The following is a 22,357-nucleotide window of genomic DNA, read 5'->3' on the forward strand; positions in this document are numbered from 1 at the left end:
AGCGTTCCCTTTTTTGTTTTTGTCAATTTTTTTCTCTTTATTGCCAAATAATCTTCAAAAAATTTCAAAAAATCACTTTTACCATTTGTATACCCTACACCACCCTGTGGTAAGGGTATTATGTGTTAGTGCATTTGTATGTAACATGCCTAAGGAAAAGAGATAGACCCATAATTCCTTCTAGGGATATGCATAGAATCACTTTTTGAGTCGATTTATGCATGTCCGTCCGTCCGTTCGCAACGTACAGGTCGCATTTATTGTTCGATTTGGCTGAAAAATGGGGAAGATCATTTTTTTAGCCTAATGAAGAACGCTATTGCTTTTGGTGAAAATCGGTTCAGATTTAGATATAGCTCCCATATATATTTTCGGCCGATTTGAGGTATTTGAGGCACCAAATACGCTGTATCTGTCCAATTTTGTTGAAATTTGGAATGTGTTACGGAATTAGGTCTATAGATAAATGTGCCAAATTATATCAAAATCGGTTCAGATTTGGATATAGCTCCCATATATATTTTTGGCCGATTTTTGGTATTTGGTGCACGAAATACGTTATCTATGTCCGATCTCAATGAAATATGGAATGTGTGACGGAATTTGGTCTAGAAATAAGTGTGCCAAATTTTATCGAAATCGGTTCGGATTTGGATATAGCTCCCACATAAATTTTCGGCCGATTTTTGGTATTTGGTGCACGAAAGACGTTATATATGTCCGATCTCAATGAAATATGGAATGTGTGACGGAATTTGGTCTAGAAATATGAGAGCCAAATTTTATTGATTTGGATATAGCTTTCGGATTTGGATATAGCTCCCATATATATTTTCGCCCGATTTCACGTATTTGCTGCACCAAAGACGCTATGTATGTCTAATATTGATGAAATTTGAAATGTGTGACTGAATTTGGTCTAGAAATAAATGTGCCAAATTATATCGAAATCGGTTCTGATTTGAATATAGCTCCCATATATATTTTCGCCCGATTTAAGGTATTTGATGCACTAAAGACGCTATGTATGTCTAATTTTCATGAAATTTGGAATGTGTGACGGCATTTGGTCTAGAAATAAGTGAGCCAAATTTTATCGAAATCGGTTCGTATTTGGATATAGCTCCCATATATATTTTCGGCCGATTTCACGTATTTTCTGTACCAAACACGCTATATATTTCCGATTTCGATGAAATTTGGAATGTATGACTGAATTCGGTCTAGAAATAAATGTGCCAAATTATATCGAAATCGGTTCTGATTTTGATATATAGCTCCCATATATATTTTCGGCCGATTTCGCGTATTTGCTGCACCAAACACGCTATATAAGTCCGATTTCAATGATATTTGGAATGTGTGACTGAATTCGATCTACAAATAAATGTACCAAATTATATCGAAATCGGTTCAGATCTGGATATAGCTCCGATTTATATTTTACATATTCACAGTGGTGTACGGTATCATATAGTCGGCCCCGCCCGACTTTGATCCTTTCCTTACTGGTTGTTCTCTATCTCCTAAAAATTGAATGATGATGAATAAAAACTTAATTTTGGGTTTGAAATTTGTGTAAAGAAAAATATTATAAAAAATATAAATTTTATTATTAAAAACCTAATTTTGGTTTAAAGAATTTTGTAAAAAAAGAATATCAAAAATATTTAGAAAATATTCCTTTAATTATTTTCCCATTAAAGAAAACTTTAAATAGCCGTACAATTTATTTACTCAACAATTTAACAACACAAGATTAGCATCTAAAGCATACCTTAAGGCGAACATATACATAATACAAACAAAGCAAACAAATGTTACCATATGATCTGCATCAAGGACAACAAAAACAATCTATGGAAAAGTTTTTCAATTAAAAACACTTTCAACATTCTGTTAATTGGAAACACAGCAGTAATATAGGGTGGTAGGTAAAAAAATACAGTGGTTTAAAAAATTCAAAAAAATATTTTTATTATTAATATTAAATAATTAAATGGCTTTGTTCCAGAACAAAAAAGTTTTTACAATTTTCACGACTTTTACACATTTTACCAGAAAACCCGTTCCCGTACACAAAAAGGTTGTAAAATTTTCACTTCTCTTTAAACAAAAATGACGCTGAATGACGCTCTCTTTAAAAACTTTTTACTCGACAAATTTGAGCGAGTAAAAAATAGTAACATGATTGCCGGCGTCTGATTGGCTGGCGTCTGATTGGCTTTTTTTTACGTTTTTTTCATTTTTGCGTTCCCGAACTTTTTAAAAAAACTTTTGTGTGACAACAATTTTTCTCTCTTTTACGAGTTTTACTATTAAAAATTACAGGTACAAAGCTAATATTTTATAATAACAATCAACACTAGTATGTTAACCCTTATTTGCATACAGATGGAAATTTCCATCATATAATTAAATTCCCAAACAAATATATGAAAAGGCAAGTCCACTTTATGTTTATCCTGTGTGGATATCTTTTAAAAGTCCACTGCATAGAAAAAATATATAACAGTCAAAAAAAGCTACTAAATTCGCTGTTTAAAAATAAAACGTCATTTTTGATTTATATTTATTTATTTATTTTAATTTTTTATATTTAAAATTCTGGAGAAAATTCAGGGTTTTCTGATTTTTTTTATTTTTGTGTAGAGAAGAATTCTTATATTATAAAAAATAATATTTAAAAAAATAGTATTTAGCTTAGAGTATACTATAAATATGCCTGTTCCAGAAGCTTCAAGAATCTACAAATTTTTACTACCATAACAATTTTTCCTTTATGTTATCGAAAAAATAGTAAAAATTAGTCGATTCTTGTAGTTCGGGAACAGACCAAAAATATAATAAAAAATTGTTATCTATTTTCTCAGTAATTAGGAGCTCAAAATCTATCAACTCTATTAATTTCGTCAAAAAAGAATGCAAAGAAGGGTTAAGTAAACGTTGAAGCAAGACATCCCTAAAAGTATGTTAATATTTTGCATGCATTTTATAAACTGCAGTGTGTTTAATTTTTAACGTTTTTCTAGGAAAAATTACCACTGTATTCTTAGAAAATTTGCATAGTAAACAAGTTAACCTCCACACTTAACAATGATGTACACATACATATGTATGTATGTATGTTTATGACATATCAATGCTATTAGCTTATATAATTACAAATGAGAAACGATAAAGATGTAATGACCCATCAAGAGGATAGGAAACCAAAACAAAGCAAAAAAAAAACTTATATTGACGACATCTGTGGGAAATTTATAGGATAAAGAAGGAAGAAACTTGAAAAGAAAAAAATATTTCTTCATCAACACCGCAATAGCAAACGCCTGCAAATCTAATGACATAACATATCAATTTACCAAACAAAAATGCAACAAACTCTAAAACCAATCATCAGCCATCTCTTGCATCTTTTGCATTTACCGCAGATGCCATATAAAGTCATTTAATATATGGATTGAATATGCTTGGTTTCCAATTAAAAAAAAAAAAAAAAAAAACAAGATAAAACACAACTGCTGCAATTCAATTAAACACGCACAAACACACACACACACTCAGCCATTTGTTTTTGGTGTGAATGTTGTAGTTAAGAGATGTAATTAAATCTTGTGGTGGACAATCAGTCAGCCAGTTGTGTCGCTGTGTCGAATCCAATACCAACAATCACCATGGACTTGACTGAGTTTATTTGCCTCAGTCAATGATGGCTTTTTATTGATTCTTGTGAATTTTTGTTTTTCGTTCTTTCTTCACTTGTTACACTTTATTTGCATATCTTATCGGGGTATAAAGAATTTTATTTTTTTCTTTCGTCAAATAATATGTTGTGTCGTGCAAACTAATACCCACTCAATCATTCTTTTTCTTTTTTGTAATTGTTTTTGTTGCTAGTCTCATTTGAAAGGCTTGTTTGTTGTAAAGTTGTTCTATGAGAATCATTCATTTTTTTGCCAATGAAGTTAAAAGACCAGTTTTTGTTGTAAATTGTTGCTAATTGAGGGTGGTGTGGAAAGTGAGTTTATAGGTTTGCCTAAAATTAGGCAATAATTTATATTCTCAGGAATTTGATCTTAAGAGTCCTTTTTTAGATTAATAAAAAATATTTTTATCCGGGGTTTCGTTGGTGATTCGATAAAAAACCTCCTGCACAAAACACTTTGGAATGATTTTTTAATCATTTTGTGCCTGAGTTTTTTTTTTTATCGAAAATAACCTTATATGCAAAATGTTAACGCTAACGAAACTTCGAATAAAAAAGTTAAAAAAATATATATATTTTTCATTAATCTAAAATGACTTTAACGATCAAATTCTTGAGAATTCAGACCATTGACTAGTTTTAGACAAACCTTTTTTCTAACATTTCACTTGTTTTAATATTTTACCTAATCTTATATAAAATCTTAAAATCTCATTAATATATGATATAGGGAATTGTAGAGGCCGAGAGTACATCCTGCTGCAAAACGATACAAGATATGTTCATAAAATAAATTTTTGCGAAAAATTTTGAAATTTGGCAAGGGAGGTACCAGAAGTAGTTGTTCGATATAGTCATTCCTCGAACCTAACCTATGTGTAACAAAGTATTATAAAATTTAAAATATGTCTAAGTTTAAATGTTTTAACCCAGATATGCCCATTGCTTGATCGTGATCATTTTAAAAGTATTTTTATATTATTTTTGAAGCAAATGTGAAATAATAACAGTATGTTTATATGTTTTTTAAAAATTTTTTGAAAAAAGTGGTTTTTGAGGCCACTTTTGGACACAGGGTTTTATCTTATAACTGGGAGTTATGGGACACAAAACATTTGACATATAGTCCAAAGACACCTTTTCGGCATCTAGTTAACGTTTTTTCGTAGTAGGCTCCACATCGTGTATGTTTTCGTTATAAAACTACCCAATAATTAATCAGTCATAACGCAAATCATTGTAAAAACTAAGCGATAGGTGGCAACTTCGATGAACTAGACCTCAAAACTCAAAAATAGTAGCTCAAAATAATGGAATGACATAATATCCCAAGAGCTACAGATGTGTACTGAGTATATCACCAAAATAAACGGTACTTTGATAAACATAACATATCAAATTAGCAAGAATTTTGTGTGTCCTATATATAGGACGCTGGGCATATCTGGGTTAAAATAATTTCTTGGAACTTATTTTACACCCTAAAAGTAGGCAATTTTTCTATAAACTCTCAATGTATTAAATAGATTTAAACTTTCTCTTCTTAAGAATTTCATGTAAATAAAATTCTAAATATTTTATATTTTTTATTGAAATTTTTAATTAAGAGAATTTGTATTAAAACCTTGTGGCAAACGAATGAAAGATTTTCCAAAAATATACCTTTACAAATCTTTTAAATTCTTTTGCCTCAGGTATTTAATTAAAACCATTAAAAAATCTTTCAACTTTAAAATTTTACTTTTATAATGCCTGAAAGACTTTAAGACGTTTCCATTATAAACACATTAGAAAAGTTGCGGAAAACTAAGCTCTTATAGAAAAATAATTATCGCAATTCACCTGTATTAGCAAGTTAACCAGCCGGACATTGTTGGATGTCTTTGTGCATGATGGAATTGCAACATATGGAAATTTTAAAGTCAGCAGAGTATGATAATGTCTAAAGAGTAGAAAAAAAAACAAAATATAAACCTTTCATATCAGACTAATTAAGAAGAAGTTGTTCGATACAGTCAATACTCGAACCTAATCTACACAGATAAAATCCGGCGATAAAAAAATGGTCATATTGACGTAATTAGATAAAATTATTTGATCTCAAAGTAAAAATAAAAAAAAATAAAAAATAAAACCGATTTTTTATACATTTTTTTTTTTTCATCAAGAAAATATATATTTTTTTTCAAGCACAATGTGGAATATTTTGATAAATATTTTTGTCAATATGTGAATTTTTTTGTCAATATGTGAAATATTTTATCAGTTGTATTTTTACTTTGTGATCAAACAATTTTATCGAATTTTGTCAAATTGACAATTTTTTTTATCGCGGAAAATCGATAAATTTTTGATTGAATCTTTGAATTTTTTTTATCAAATGGCTAAAAAATTTTTCTGTGTATGTCTAGCAAAGTAGTGACCAACATGGTTACTCCCTTTGAGAGTTCTCGTGAGTACCTTTTTAACAAAAATTGTTGAACTTTTGTAGAGGGGCTACCCGAAGGAGTCGATCGATGTGACCCACATTCAAATCTTGTTCTAAGTTTGGACAAAATATTACGCGCACAACAACAAGCCAATCGGATAGACGGGCGGATAGGTCTTAATCGAATCCAATTTGTCTGAAAAGACAATGTACTCGCGTTAGCCCACAAGCCAATGGTATGAAAATGCTAGGTAGAGTTCTTCTTGGATTATGAAAACCTATTCCACATTTGATTATTATTATATTCGGCGTGGACGATAAAAATATGACCCGAACATTAAGCTAAACATATAAAAAAAGAAACCACCACCACCAAAATTTGGAAAACTTTTAAAAACTAGGTTCAGTCGCTTTGCCTTCGTCCACACTCAACTTTTTAGATATTAATTAACCCAAATAAAAGACCCATTTTAGCATTTCCATTGCTTACACCTTCATTAGATGTTTTTATCTAAGTCTGCTGTTTCAAAACCTCCCTAATATTGCATCTCTTCACTGCAATGATCGTACATATGGCGTGCTAGCTAAAAACCTATTCTCTGGTCTTTGTTATTGAAATATTCCGCCCAAAAGTATGATACAAAATTGTACTATTTTCACACACTGGCCTAATAGAAACGACAACAGTTCAACATTTGAGATATAGATGGCGGTGTAAAAATATGGATTATGCACATTCGTCCGATAATAAATTTGAGGTACAGATAGATAGTGTCTTCATAAAAAATCCCTGAAATACAAGAGTTATTGAATGTTTTCTCTTGAATTCGCATTGAAGGGGATATCCCTAGTTGTGCAGACCAAAAAACTCATTTTTCATGAATTTTTTTCAAAGAAACTACCAATGATTTTAAGTTTGGGCTTTTTTCTACCTAGAAGAGCAGATCTTATACTACTTTTGGAATTTTTGTTGTTGAAAAATATTGCATAGTCTTGTGGTAAATGGCAACCTGCGAAACCCTTTTTCTGTAAAAGCGTTTTGCGGTGCCAACGAAAGCTCGAAAACGGATTGGCCGATCTTGATATACTTTTGTGGGCGTATTAAGAACCCTATAATCTTGTCTTTATGCAAATTAAAAAAAATGTGATCTGTCAAAGTCAAAATTTTGATTTTATCGAAAAATTAACAGTTTTTTTGTCCAAAATTCGGGCAAAAATTAAAAAAAAAATCTGTCTCGCTTAAAGACAAACTTTTTATGTATGTATATAATAAGCTCAGCAAACCATATGAAGATCGGGCGATTCGTTTTCGAGCTATCGTTGGCACCGGCTTCAAAAATGCAATTTCTAGAAACACGCGTTTAAAGTTTCCACGCTGCATACAAATCACAATAAATTGTTCCCTTCCAATGCTCATATCTCAAGCAATTTTGCTCCGATCGAGTTAAATTTTTGGCCGGCATGCTCTATATTAACTGTGTTTAAAATAGGCCAATAATATTTTTTCGATTTTTTGAAAGTGACAAATAGAGGTAAACCCCTTATACAAATTCATCGGTCACATTCACTCTTGAACTCGAGTCGTCATAAAATTGGGGAAGATTTCTTTGTTTCAATACAAAGAACTAAGAGAACTGACGAGTCCAAGTAGCGTTGGACGAAACTAGTCTTCTCTGCCTTTCCCGAAAGTAAATTTTAACTACGCCAACTTAAAAAGGCTTGTTGCTTTTAAATTGGAAAACAACAAATCAGAGATTAAGCTGACTTACTTAACAAATAATAAAAATTTTAACATTTGAACAGTTTTTTATATCTCGCTCGATAATAAATTTGAGATATAGATGACGTCTTTTTAAATATTTAGAAGTTGAGCTTGGGTTACACAATATTTTTTGGGATCTTCCTAAACTTGCATTTCGAATTTTTAATTCTCCTTTGCCCCAAAATATCTTCAATTTGAAGGCGCACCTCTAAGTGAATAACCTTTCCGTTTGTCATAAAAAGAGGGTAAGTCCAATCCAACAACATATGCTCTGGGATGGTCACAACAATATTTATACATTACTACGATTTTATTTTTATTGAACGTTTTCAAACTTCTATCTAGACGATTTCAAGTTCTATCGTCATATGTGTATAAAAATATGTATTGCTTATAAATTTCGCCTAGAAGTAGGCATCATCAATTTTTTCTTCTTTCTTCATCCCAAAAATATACACTGTCTAATGAAAAGTATCTTCCAATTCTGAAATCATTTATATTCAAACTTCCTAGAAATATGTATTGCTCTTTTAAAATTACAAATATTTTCTGAGAAATCTCCCAACCAACTTATCATACCACCTTCTTCACTCTATATATGATTTATTTTAAAACATATTAACTACGTCATAACTGTTGTAGATAGTTGATGATTGTTGGTCCTACCTTAGACAATAACCATGTATTCTTGTTTCAACCCGCACCACATCGCAGACAAGCAGTGCAAAGAAGCAAACTATTCTCCTGAATTGAAAGTGATATGAGTTAATCGCATATTGTTTTGTGTTCTTTTTGTTTGTGCGCTTATTTGTTATTATTTTTATTCTTGAACTATGGTGTTCTGGAGGGTGTAAATGGGGCGGGTAATGGCGGGGTGATATGGCAAAACTGTTGCTGGTTGGCTTTATTGAATTCTCAGCATATATCGTTCGCCCGCCCGTACAAATGCAGGCATGTAAAACCAAAAAACAAAGTCTCGTCGTGGTGTGGTACTTGTCGTTTTGGTTATCGGCATATTTCATATTCTCGACTACAATCAGTTAATATTTATCGTTGCTTACGGTGACACCTGTTATTAAAACGAATTAGAACCTTTTAAACACAATTTAAATTCTAAATGTTATATTTGTGGTTTTGAAAATTATGCCACAGCTAACTAAAAAGGAAGTGATATTAAATATCTGTGAAATATAAACAAAAAGCATTTTTTTGAGATTTTAAAAAAAGTTATGCCTGATATCTAAACAACACACCCACACCATGAAGAAAACAATAATACCGGTGCTTATGGATACCTATGGCTTGGTTAAATTTTGGGATTTTGATACTCGTCCCGTTTCATCGGATACCTATTGGAAAAAATCCATCAATTGGTTTATTGCCAATGATTGTTATGATCGGCAACACCAGCGCCATCATCGTTATAGATCCGAGCAGAACATGGTTGGTAATTGTTGTTTGTGTGTTCTTTTGCCAATATTTGTGTTATTGGTGTTGTTGCTTTTTTTGTTTCTTGTCACAAAAATGATGTAAGAATTGTTGCTAATGGTTAGTGTTTATTTGTTGATATTTGTTGCTTATCTTGGCGGCCTTTTTTGTTTGCTTTCCTTATTGCATTCCATTGGGTATTTATCACTTTAAAGAAAAATGATTTTTTTCTAAACCAGATAAGATTAAATTAAAATTCAATTTCACTTTTTGGTGTATGTGTGACAATTAGTAGTTAAGATTTGTTATAATTTCTATTCAGAATTTTATTGATAAATTATTTCACAAACAGTGCCCGAAGGCACGTTTGCCATACGCAAAATTTGGGTTATTTTCAGATTTATGATTCATTCATCTAGAAATGCCCTCAGCAAACGAAGGCTGGTTGGCTGGCGGCTAATCGGTCAGTGTGGTTTATCGCCTAATAAAATAATTTGTTGTGGAAATTAGTCGTTTTTTATTAAAATAACCAAACATAATGGTATCCAAAGGTTAGCGAATTTTTACTCTCTCTGTGGGGGTTTGATAAGGCAAATTTAAATATTTATCATAAAATATGACAAATTGCTTTATGTGGGAGCAGGAAAGAAATTCTAATATTAAACATTGTTTCAAATAGATTTTTCAATGATTCAAATAAAAAAATATATAAAACAATGCAAAAAAGCATCATACGCCATCTCAAGTAAATGTCATTCACTATAAGCACAGCTGCGAACACCCATTGCATACTTTTAGGAGATAAAAATTTCAGTTTCCATAATTAAAATTATTTTATTATACCCTCAGCATTTATGCTAACGAGGGTATATACACTTTCATATGGGCAAAATGTGCCTCATCGAAATAATGGTTTTAGACCCCAAGTATGTTTGGACGAAATGTGTTTCAGACAATTTGGAGTCGATTGAGCAATGTCCGTCCGTCTGTCTGGCTGGCTGGAGCGCACGATAAGTCTCGAACGGATAAACCGATTCGGTTCAAATTTTGGCTTTCATAATATTTTACCCAAACTTAGTTTACGTTCGTAGATGGGCAGTCCTTCCGGTACCTCCCCCACAAATGTTTGAAAATGTTCGGAAAATTTATGCGCACGATAACTCTTGAAGGGAGTAACCAATTTAGTCCATACTTTGCCCATCGTGAAATGTGTACCAGACTTAGATAAGGTTTCAATATGGACTCAATCGGTCCACTCCTTCGGGTACCTCCCACACAAAATTTCGGAAAAGTTCAGTTTAGGGCCATCTCTCGAATCGCTTTGATTTTTATTTTAGCAACTTGTATTCACTGCCCTCCATACGACGGTAAAGTTTCATCAGGGGCAAGTCCACACTTCCTGAGAAATAGCCTGAAAGAAAGCAAAAAAAAACCCTATGACAACGTGTGAAGTGGTTGGAGCGCAAGATAACTCTCGAACGGATCTGCCGATTGGGTCCAAAATTTGGCCTTAGTAATATTTTGTCCAAACAAAGTTTAAGTTTGAAGATAAGCCATATCGGTCCACACCTTCAGGTACCTCCTCCACAAAAGTTCAAAAATGTTCGGAAAAATTGTTTGTACTGTAACTCTTGAAGGGAGTGGCCGAATTGGTCTATACTTTACACATCCTAATATATCTACCAGATATAGATCAGGTTTAAATATGGACAATATTTGTCCACTCCATCCATTACCTCGCACACAAAATTTCGGATAAGTTCACTTTAAGACCTGATATCGAATCACGTTGATTTTTGTTGAAGCAACTTGCATTCGCTGCCTCAATTACGATGGCAAACGTTTTTTAGGGGCAAGTCCATACTTCTTGAGCAAACAGCCCGATGAGTGTAAAAACCCCCTATGGCACCATAAGTTGTGGCTGGAGATCCACTTCCATAATGGTCAATGTCGATCCTTTCCATTTAGTATCTCCTCCGCAAAACTTTTGATCTTTAATCCTAATCAACATTTTTGTCGGTTCAAACGCCCAACATTTTTAAAACCCCCTAAATACAAACGTATTTTGGGAAAAAATTGTGTCAATATACACAGGCTGAGGGTATATCTCTGTCGGCAAAGCCGACTGATACTTTTTTACTTGTTTTCATATATTTTATTTTTTTAAAGAACGTGGATTTATGTTCCACAAAAAATCCCCGAGGGGACAAGGGAGACTTCTCTCATATCCATTATATGGATCGGGTTTCATATCACTGATATGACTCCTACTTTTATAGTCTTGTTCGGACAAGTTTTACATGGCTGAAATACTCAAGGGGTATTTTTGTCACCGTTGAAAATATTTTTATCTGACCTAGGATTCGAACCCGGTCATTCGGTGTGTTTACTATTGCATTACGGTGCTGAAAAAAATTAGTGTATGTGAAGATTCAAACGTCGCGTCATCTAAACTCAATAACATTTACTAGAAAGAAATCTTTTGATTTCCATTGCATACTTTTAGGATTCAATCATGTAAATTATGAAAGGGCGAACGTGTTGATTTAAAAGATGTTAAAACTATTTTCCACTTCAGATAGAATACTCAGGAAATTTAGCCTAAATTACGCCACGGTTTAAGATGTGATGGTGTCTGACTTGGGAATTGAACCCGAACATTCAGCATGCAAGGCGATTGTTGTTACCATAGCATGACGGCGATCAACAGACCGAGTGTATAAAGACAGTTTCAAACGTCGTGTAAACACAATAAATTTTACTAGAAGCAAATCTGTTGATTTGCATTGCATACTTTTAGGGGTTAAAAAAATTGTTTCTATCATGTAAATTATATATAATTATGATAGGACGAACGTTTTGCTTTGAAAGATATTAAAACTAGTTTCCACTTCATGTAGAAGAAAGAGAAATATTCAGAAAATTTAGCCTAAATTACGCCACCGTTTAAGATTTGATGTTGTCTGGCCCAGGAGTCGAACCCGGGCATTTTGTGTGCAAGGCGGGCGTGTTTACCATTGCATCACGGTGGTCAAAAGGGTTAGTGTATATAAAGATTCAAACGTTGCGTCGTCTGAACTCAATAACATTTTCGAGAAGCAAAGCTGTTGATTTGCATTGCATACTTTTAGGAGTAACAATTTCGTTTCTATCGTGTAAATGATATGTTATAATGAAAGGGCGAACGTTTTGCGTATTGCTTTAAAAGACTTTAAAACTGGTTTCCACTTAAGATAGAAGGGAGACTCGAGAAGCAAAGCTGTTGATTTGCATTGCATACTTTTAGGAGTAACAATTTCGTTTCTATCGTGTAAATGATATGTTATAATTAAAGGGCAAACGTTTTGCGTGTTGCTTTAAAAGATTTTTAAAACTGGTTTCCACTTAAGATAGAAGGGAGACTCGAGAGGCAAAGCTGTTTTTGCATTGCCTACTTTTAGGAGTAACAATTTCGTTTCTATCGTGTAAATGATATGTTATAATGAAAGGGCGAACGTTTTGCGTGTTGCTTTAAAAGACTTTAAAACTGATTTCCACTTAAGATAGAAGGGAGACTCAAAGAAATCGTGGAATAGGTGATAAACTCCACGATTTCTTTGAGCCAAATCAGGGGACCATTGTTGGGGTAAAACCAATTACAATTTTCATCTGACAGTTGCTTTGTCAGTACAAAGGAGAATCTACTGGTCAGTATTATTATACTCAGGTGCGTGTAAAACCAATTCGAATTTTCATCTGACAGTTGCTTCGTCAGTTTAAAGCACCATCTATTGGCCAGTATTATTTTCAGTACTTCACTATTCAGGTGCGAATACTGCTAACATCTTAAAAGGATTAAGAGTGGTTCCTTCTAACTTTTGGGTAACTAAAGCGGCGATTTCCATCATCCTCCTTTCCTATTGTGTCCATTTGCACTTTATTCACTACATTTTTTGTGGCACCACAATGCTTCCAAGTGGCAGCAGGTGCTGATTGGAATCAATGTGAGTGAAAGAAGTAGATTGCTTCCAAATTTCACTACTTTACTACCATAATGGATTCTCTAAATTCCTAGAAAATTAAAATATAACATTATTAAAACCCCTAAAGTAAAACCCCTGTTTCCCCTCCCGCCCTTGATAATGACAAATCAATTTTCTATCAGCAAGTCGGCGCAAAAAAAAACCTGAAAACCCCTCAAAACTCATTTATCAATAATGGTCAAAAGTAATACATACTAAAAAATCCAATTAAATATTTTTTTTTTTATCTAACTAAGAAAGTACAAAGTACAAAACTAGAATTGCTATCATATTTTTTTCTTCCATTTTGTATTCTCAATGCACTAGAATAAATAACCAATTTTTTTGTTATTCTTTGTTACAGTCTCAACAAATGCGTGCTGTTTCCAGTCCCTCCCTAACCGACATGGGAGAATATTACCAAAGAATACCATCAGCAGCTAGTAATTCATCTTATACCACAAACACCAATACAGCAGCAACAACAACAACTAGTCAGGAGAATTGTCAAACTAATAGAAATAGTGTTGTTGTTGGTGCTGCAACATCTCTGCCAGTGGTGGCCACCCAAAATGTTGGAGTTTTACAAAAATTCAAACGTACATTAACCAATTTCAATAGGCAACAACAACCCGCCAACGCCGCCACCACACAACAAGGAACTTCAACAACTGACAACAATTGCAGTTCATCATCAGCTGCTGCTGTGACTGGCACATTTCTAATGCCCGATAGTGAAATGTCATCCTCAACGGATGTCAATGATTCTTCGTCGAATAATAATAAATACAGATTTGGTCCATTGGTATGGCGTTCATCGAAGGAGCGGCGCAAGACAAAATATAATCGCCGTGATAAATGTAATAGCGGTGATTCTGGCATACAAATTGAACTGGAAAATGATGAGCAATTTGCCCGGGCCTTGGCAGCCAATGGTGGTGGTGGTGGCTGTTTCAATGGTAATACCAGTAGTGGTGTCCTATCATCGAGTGCAGGTGGTGGAGGACGTAAATCTGATGTAATGGTAAGTTAAGCATAAAATATAATAATGAGAGGATTATATTGAAAATAGGTTTTAGTTGTGGTTAATCACTGCAGCCAAAAAGTAGGCAAAAAGATTTGAAATTATTTTTTATAATTTATTATTTGCTTTGGAATTAAAGAAAAAATAAATTCAAAATCATTGGTCTGTACCAGAACTGCAAGAATCTACTAATTGGAACTATTTTTTATCATAAAGAAAACATTTTTATCCTAATAAAAATTTGTAGATTTTTGCAGGTTCTGGGACATACATCATATTCACATATAGTTACATAATAGCTATTCTTTAACATGTTCATCTAAAAATTAATTTATTCTAATTTTTTGACTAAACTTATATACAGTCGAAATCGCTTATAACGTCATATCGGTTATAACGACGATATCCAAAAGTCCCAAATCTCTAGGGCCCTTTATAGCCCTATCGCCAATAACGACATATCGGTTATAGCGACAAATTCCGTCGGTCCCTTGGCCGACGTTATAAGCGATTTTGACTGTAGTTGCACTTTTAAAATCCTTCATTACATTGTAGCAAAACAAAATAAATAAATAAAATCAGTTCTCTGATACTCTTAAAAACAATTACAAAAATGTTTGAAAAAATGTTGCCTACTTTTAGGATATAGATTAACTTTGATTATTTTGTTTCGATTTAATAAAATCCTATTAATTTTTTTCTTTCAGAACTCCCTACGTTTTCGACAAGTTCGTCGCACAAATTCCGCCAAAGTAACATCAATGACCGACCAAAGTGTCAGCGATGTTTTGAACAAAGCAAAAATGCTAAAACGCATCGACATCAATGGTGAACGTGAGGCGCCCGAATCATTGCCCACCAGGTCGCTAAGCCAACCCAATGGTTTGGAATCATGTGGTATGACACGCAATGATTTAGATGACAGTGACAGTGATAGTGTTACCTCACATGAAGAAGGTAACTATTTAAACAAAAACATACTAAAAGTCAAAGTTCAACATTTAATTCGTTTTCATTCTATTCTATTTTTCTTTCTCTCTTCGTTTAGCTCCCTCCTCCTCATATTTCCCCATTTATGCCGAAGTCTTGTACAATTTTACTGCTGCCGGCCCCCAAGAGTTGGGTTTGGAAAAAGGCACACTAATTGAGATTTTGCGCAAAGAAATTGGTCCCTGGTGGTTTGGACGCATTAAAAAAGAAGATGCCAGTTTAGTGGAAGAAATTTTAGATCCGGAATTGGGCTGGTTTCCCAAAGAGTTTGTACGCATCATACACTCACCGGAAACTGATGCATTCTTTCTACAACACTTGGCCGAAGAGGAACAGCGGCATAAGGACACCGCCACACACATTAATCACATGCAAATGAGTGACCATTCGCCACTACCACCAACAGCCATTGGCATCAATGTCAGTGGTGGTGATCAAATGTTAAATACATCATCTAGTGCACCATGTACACCGGTTAATACCAGTTCAGAGGATAATTGTAATACCACAATTATCGATAAGCACAATGTGACAACCATTGTTGTTGAAACATCTCCATCATCGGACAGTCAGCAGCAACATCATCATCATCATCAGCAGCAGCAGCAAATGGAACATTTGACAACTGAAAATGAAAAGCAAGAGGGTACAACTCCTTCCACTCTCACCGCCAATGGCAGCCAAACGGTATTATCAACCTCCCAAAGCCTTAATGTTATCATGGGTAGTGCAGAAATTTTGCGACGCAGTGCCGTTAAAGAATTACTGGATACAGAAGTGAATTATGTTAAACTGCTACAGGCTATATGTGAGGGGTAAGTTGATTGTGTGTTTACTTTTTCTCCAACAATGGCCATAGCTTAAATACGCATCATTTAAAGAAGAGCTTGCATATTTTTAGGCTTAACATGCATTTTAATTTATTTAATAAGAAAGTAAATTTCCCAAGAGCATACCTTAAGAGACAAAAGAAGGCTCAAAGATTTTGCAGTAGTTGTTATAGAAGTGAAAGATATAGTTGAGGGCTAATTTTCCACTCAATCTTGCACTAGTTCAATCTCCAATACAACAAGTAAAAAGGTGTCAGTCGACAGATATATACCCTCAGTCAATGTGAAGTGAAACTTTCACCTTCGGACAGATGAATGTATTTAAGGTCTATTCTGAATTTTGTGGCCCTTTTTGGACATTTGAACATGCCGACAAAAATGTGGATTAGGAATTAACTGCACTAAGACACAAATGCTGAACTTTTGTGGGGGAGGTACCCTTAGGGAGGACCGATATGGGCCATTTTAGAAGTTGATCTAAATTTTGAGAAAATATCAGGAGATCCAAAGTTTGGACCAAATTGGTTGCCCCATTCAAGTGATATCGTGCTAGCATTTTAGTGACATTTTTTAAATATTGGTGAGAAGTACCGGAAGTTGTGGACCGGTATTGCCCCATGAAACTAAGTTTGGATATAATATGACGAAGACCAAATGTTGGAACAAATCGGTTGAACAGTTCGAGAGTTATCGTGCTCTCCGACAGCCACATATGGTGACAAAGGGATTTTTTACACCATTCGGGCTGTTTTCCTAAGAAATATGGACTTGCCCCGTCGTAATGGAGGTAGCGAATGCAAATCGCTTCAACAAAAATCAAAGTGATTCGAGAGCAGGCCTTAAAGTGAACTTATCCGAAATTGTGTGTGAGAGGTACCAGAAGGAGTAGACAAATATAGTCCATATTCGAACCTGATCTATACCTGGTAGATATATTAGGATGTTCAAAGAATAGATTACGTCGGTCACTCCCTTCAAGAGTTATCGTGCGCACAATTTTTCGGAACATTTTTGAACTTTTGTGGGGGAGGTACCTGAAGGAGTGGACCGATATGACTTATCTTCGAATTTAAATTATGTTTGGACAAAATATTACGAAGGCCAAATTTTAGTCCGAATCGGTTGATCCGTTCGAGAGTGTTATAGGGGCTTTTGCATCCTTCAGGCTATCTTCTCAGGAAGTATGGACTTGCCCCTGATGAAACTTGTACCGTCGTATGGGGGGCAATGAATACAAGTTGTTGCAACAAAAATCAAAGCGATTCGAGAGCAGGTCCTAATCTGAACTTGTCCGAAATTTTGTGTGGGAGGTACCCGAAGGAGTGGACCGATTGAGTCTATTTTGGAACCTCATCTAAGTTTAGTAGAAATTTCACGATGTGCAAAGTATGGGTCAAATCGGTTACTTCCTTCAAGAGTTATCGTGGGCACAAATTTTCCGAACATTTTCAAACTTTTGTGGGGGAGGTACCGGAAGGAGTGGATCTTCGAACTTAAACTAAGTTTGGACAAAATATTACGAAAGCCAAATTTTGGATCGAATCGGTTGATCCGTTCGAAAGTTATCGTGCGCTCCAGCCAGACAGACGGACGGACATTGCTCAATCGACTCCAAATTGTCTGAAACACATTTCGTCCAAACATACTTGGGGTCTAAAACCATTATTTCGATGGGGCACATTTTGCCCGTATGAAAGTGTATATACCCTCGTTAGCATAAATGCTGAGGGTATAAAAAAGTATTATCCAAGAACGTACCACGCGTGGAAAGGGACTAAAGCCGGTCTGGTAATAAGATTGGATGAAAAGAAGTTTGGCAGTGAGCCTGACCCAACTTGAAGTGAAAAGTGCCTACACCTGGAAAGTTTTTGTGGATTCTGAAATAGCAATGTTCATAGATGAGAAAAATACAAAAACAAGAAAAAATCTCCGGAGGGAGGGTTCAATATTGTAGAGAATTTTCACAGCTATAACATTTTCTTTAATCCCATTTCGATGGGACTAGCGGTTTAAAAGCAAAATCGTGAAAACATAAAAAAACATAAAATTTTTTTCAGAATCCGCAAAACTTCCTAGGTGTAAGCACCTTCCAAATAAAGTTGGTTCAGATTCAACGTGACAACTGACGTCCACACAGAAATTTGACCATCTAATGTTTCAAACAAGAGTAATTCAACCGTCTCTGTCTAGTATTTTCGACGCCTTTAAAAAGTTCGGTTAGGTTGACCACGGTTTCAAAGACTATTGACAGGTCAACCAATAGCCAATCAAGTAAAGTCGATCAGTAAAACTCTTATACGACGGGCTTCTTAAGGTGGCCAATAATGGATGGTGGGTGCTTGTGAACAAGCGCTTAGAAATGGACTCGAGAAGGTGTAATAGATATATTTACTGCAGGAATTTTGCTGAATGCTGCTTAAAGAGTTTTCTATGTGCTTTAAATTTGCCTACTTTTAGGCTCCTCCAGATTTTTATTTTTTATTGTTTATTTCTTATTTTCATTTTTCCTAATTTTTCTTTTCTTTTATGATTTACTTTCAGTTATCTGCCTGCTATGAGCAAACGCATTGATATCTTCTCACCAAATAGCATACGCTTGATATTCAGCAATATAACAGCTATATATAAATTTCAAAGGCGTTTCTTGGAAGCTTTGCGCAAGGGTATAGAACAAAATCAAGTTGGAAAAATCTTTTTGAAAATGGTAAATTTTTTTAAATTCCCCTTTAAAATGCTTTTCCGAATACTAATTTGTCTTAATTTTTTTGGTTACAGCACAAAGGATTTTTATGTTATTCAACCTATTGCAATTCATATCCAAGGGCCTTAATTGAATTGGAATCATATGAAAGGGTGAAAGATGCTCGCACCATATTAGACAAGTAAGTTATTCATATAAAAACGTAGATTATGGACCCAACATCTTATCTTGTCCTCTTTTTTTCTTGTCCTCTTTTTAGCTGTCGCGAAAGTGAAAACCTTGCTGAATTGCCCTTATCGGCCCATTTGTTGGCTCCAGTTCAACGCATTTGCCGCTACCCCCTACATTTGGCGGAAATTATGAAAACCTCCATCAAGGGCTCAGAACCTACACCATTTAGCCTACAAGAATTTGAACAAATCGATGTTAGCCAATTGGATATACCCGATACCACAGAAACCATAGATATGTCATTGGAGGCGATGAAATCAATAACAGAAGCAGTAAATGAAGGAAAGCGCCATAGTGAAACAATTGCCCGTCACCAGGCCAGTTTTCAAAATTTCAAGGGTCCACCGCTACATTTGCACAGCACACGTTTCTTTGTACAGGTGGATGCCACACGACAAAAACAAAATCTCTGGAACAGTAGCTGTACATTGTTTTTGTTCGACAATCAATTGGTCTACTGTAAGCGTGATATTATAAAACGTTCCAATTTCATTTACAAGGGACGTATATTCCTCGATCGTTGTCGTGTGGTGAATGTACGCGATGGCAAAATGTTTGGCCACACAATTAAAAATTCTCTACGCATTTATTGTGAATCGAGGGGGAAATGGTTTGATTTCAGTTTTCGTTCAGCCAATCGTAAACATCGGTTTTTAAACACCCTCGCCTTGGAGCGGCAGTTTAGTGGCAAGTCTTTGTACATTTCGGAAATGATGAATTTCGATTATGCCTTTGATGAACGTGATTGTTCCGATGATCAATCGGACTATGAGGGAGCAGAAAATGAACAACAAAAACTCAAAGAACTTCTGTATGAGGCAAACTTAAGCAATGGCAATAATACCAATACCTCGGGTGAAAGTTCGGTGCCCGAATCACCAGCTAAATCATTTAAATACAGTAGTGATACCTTACCCAACAAGAAGTCGGCGCATCGTTTAGATGCAACAGCAAATAATGATACACAAACCGGCTCCTTGGGTCGGCGAAGATTGGGCAATTGGTTTCGCAAACCCAAAAGTACCGCCTCAACACCCAATCAATCGCCCACCCATAAGACCCATCCCCCAGCGGCACATTCCACCGGCGATTTACAATTGACCGGTAACAGCAGCGATATGAATGAATCGTATACGGTTTTAGAACATGCAGACAATGGAGGTGTTAGTTCTTAAATAACAAAAAAAAAAACTTAACTAAATATCCAAAAGAAAAATCCCTGAATCTCAAGACTTAATATTAAAAACAAAAAAACACACACTTGTAAAATTTTTATGGTTAAGTTTAAAACAAATCCTTTTTTAATTTACACTTGAAATTGTTAAGTTTTCATTTTAATATTGAGCTCATCAATGAAAAAATTAAAAAAGAAATAAATTGGTTTTCGAAGGTCTTATTATGACCTTCCACTCTTTTTTGTATAAATCCATTGAAATATTTTGAAGTCAATTAAAAAACTGTTGTGTATATTAAAGAAATATAAAATTATTGTTTTTATTATTATTATTTTAATAATAACCCCCACCACCAGTCATAAAAAACACTTGTAAAAATTTTACCATTAGAACAAAATACAATAACGTTAATTTTGTATTGTATTTTTTAAGCTGTATAGTTGTATATTTATTACGTTTTTTTTCCTTAAGTTTCCTTTTATTCTATACATAAAAAACTAGTTTTAGAAACTAATTTATTATTTTAATTCTTAATTTTACATAATTATACGGAAAAAAAAAAAACAAACAAACAAAGCAGCAAACAAACCAGAAGACGTTATAGTATTAAGAATTGTTTTTTTTAGTATATTATTTTTTTATAAAAATATATATTTTTTTTAAATTTCATTTAAGTTTCCTTTTTTATATTTTAAATTAACTGTTACTAAAGAACATTTTGAAAAAAAAAAGAAAATAAAACTAAACAAAAATCGAAAAAGTAATGTTTTTATTAAACCCATTAAATAAAAAGAAAAAAAAAATAAAATTCCCCAAAGTGTTAACATTTGAAAAACATAAATAAGCAATTTTGTTTTTAATGTTGAAAAATATAAAAACCAAGAAATAATACAACAAACATATTTAGTTTTGTAAAACAAAAATAAACAATACAACAAAAATAAACTTAAAAAATAATAAACAATAATGCAACACATAAAATCACAGTACGAGCAAATTAAAAAATATTGCAAAATTACAAAAAAAAAAAACGTAAAGGGGCATGTTAAGATTTTTTTAAATTTTTTGTATAGAAAATTTGAGATAAAATTAAAAAATGTCTCTTTTCGGAAAATTTTTTGGATTTTTTTGAGATAAAATTGTAAAAAATTATTCCCAAATTTTTATTTTTATACCCTCAGCATTTATGCTAACGAGGGTATATACACTTTCATACGGGCAAAATGTGCCTCATCGAAATAAAGTAATCGGGCGCACAGACCCAAAGTATGTTTGGACGAAATGTTTTTCAGACAATTTGGAGCTGATTTAGCCATGTCCGTCCGTCCATCTGTCTGGCTGGCTGGAGCGCACGATAACTCTCGAACGGATCAACCGATTCGGTCCAAAATTTGGCTTTCGTAATATTTTTGTCCAAACTTAGTTTAAATTCGAAGATGGGTTATATCGGCCCACTCCTTCCGGTACCTCCCCCACAAAAGTTTGAAAATGTTCGGAAAATTTGTGCGCCCGATTACTTTTGAAGGGAGTAACCGATTTGGTCCATACTTTGCACATTGTGAAATTTCTACTAGACTTAGATGAGGTTCCAATATGGACTCAATCGCTTCACTACTTCGGGTACCTCCCAAACAAAGTTTCGGAGAAGTTCAGTTTAGGACCTGTTCTTGAATCGCTTCGTTTTTTGTTGTAGCAACTTGTATTCACTTCCCACATACTACGGTACAAGTTTCATCAGGGGCAGGTCCATACTTCCTGAGAAAATCGCCTGAAAGATACAAAAAACACTGTGACTCAGTGTGTAGTTGTTGCAGCTCAAGATAACTCTTGAAAGGACCTGCAGATTCGGCCTATTATTTGGCCTTCGTAATATTTTGTGAAAATATAGTTTTAGTTTGAAGATAAGCCATATCGGTCCACTCCTTCAGGTACCTTCCCCACAAAAGTTCAGAAATATTCGGAAAAATTGTGCGCACTATAACTCTTGAAGGAAGTGACCGATTTGGTTCAAACATTACACATCGTAATATATCTACCAGGTGTAGATCAAGTCCGAATATGCACTGTGTTTGTCCACT

The 22,357-nt window shown here is 34.1% G+C and overlaps 1 protein-coding gene across 1 annotated transcript in view; it reads left to right on the forward strand.

Annotated features, from left to right (window-relative positions):
* RhoGEF3 (Rho guanine nucleotide exchange factor 3) overlaps nt 1-20,320 on the forward strand; it is a 1,152,743-nt gene extending 1,132,423 nt beyond the window's left edge. Inside the window, exons 13-18 of the mRNA XM_073985772.1 lie at nt 13,693-14,352; nt 15,060-15,309; nt 15,401-16,157; nt 18,714-18,876; nt 18,948-19,054; nt 19,133-20,320. Coding sequence (XP_073841873.1) covers nt 13,693-14,352; nt 15,060-15,309; nt 15,401-16,157; nt 18,714-18,876; nt 18,948-19,054; nt 19,133-20,279 — 3,084 coding nt within the window. The 3' untranslated portion in view covers nt 20,280-20,320. The remainder of the gene's footprint in view (nt 1-13,692; nt 14,353-15,059; nt 15,310-15,400; nt 16,158-18,713; nt 18,877-18,947; nt 19,055-19,132) is intronic.
* The last annotated feature ends 2,037 nt before the right edge of the window (nt 20,321-22,357 follow it).

Source organism: Musca autumnalis, unplaced genomic scaffold (assembly GCF_047663935.1).
Source record: "Musca autumnalis isolate F117 unplaced genomic scaffold, ASM4766393v1 scaffold_4, whole genome shotgun sequence".
Lineage (NCBI taxonomy): Eukaryota > Metazoa > Arthropoda > Insecta > Diptera > Muscidae > Musca > Musca autumnalis.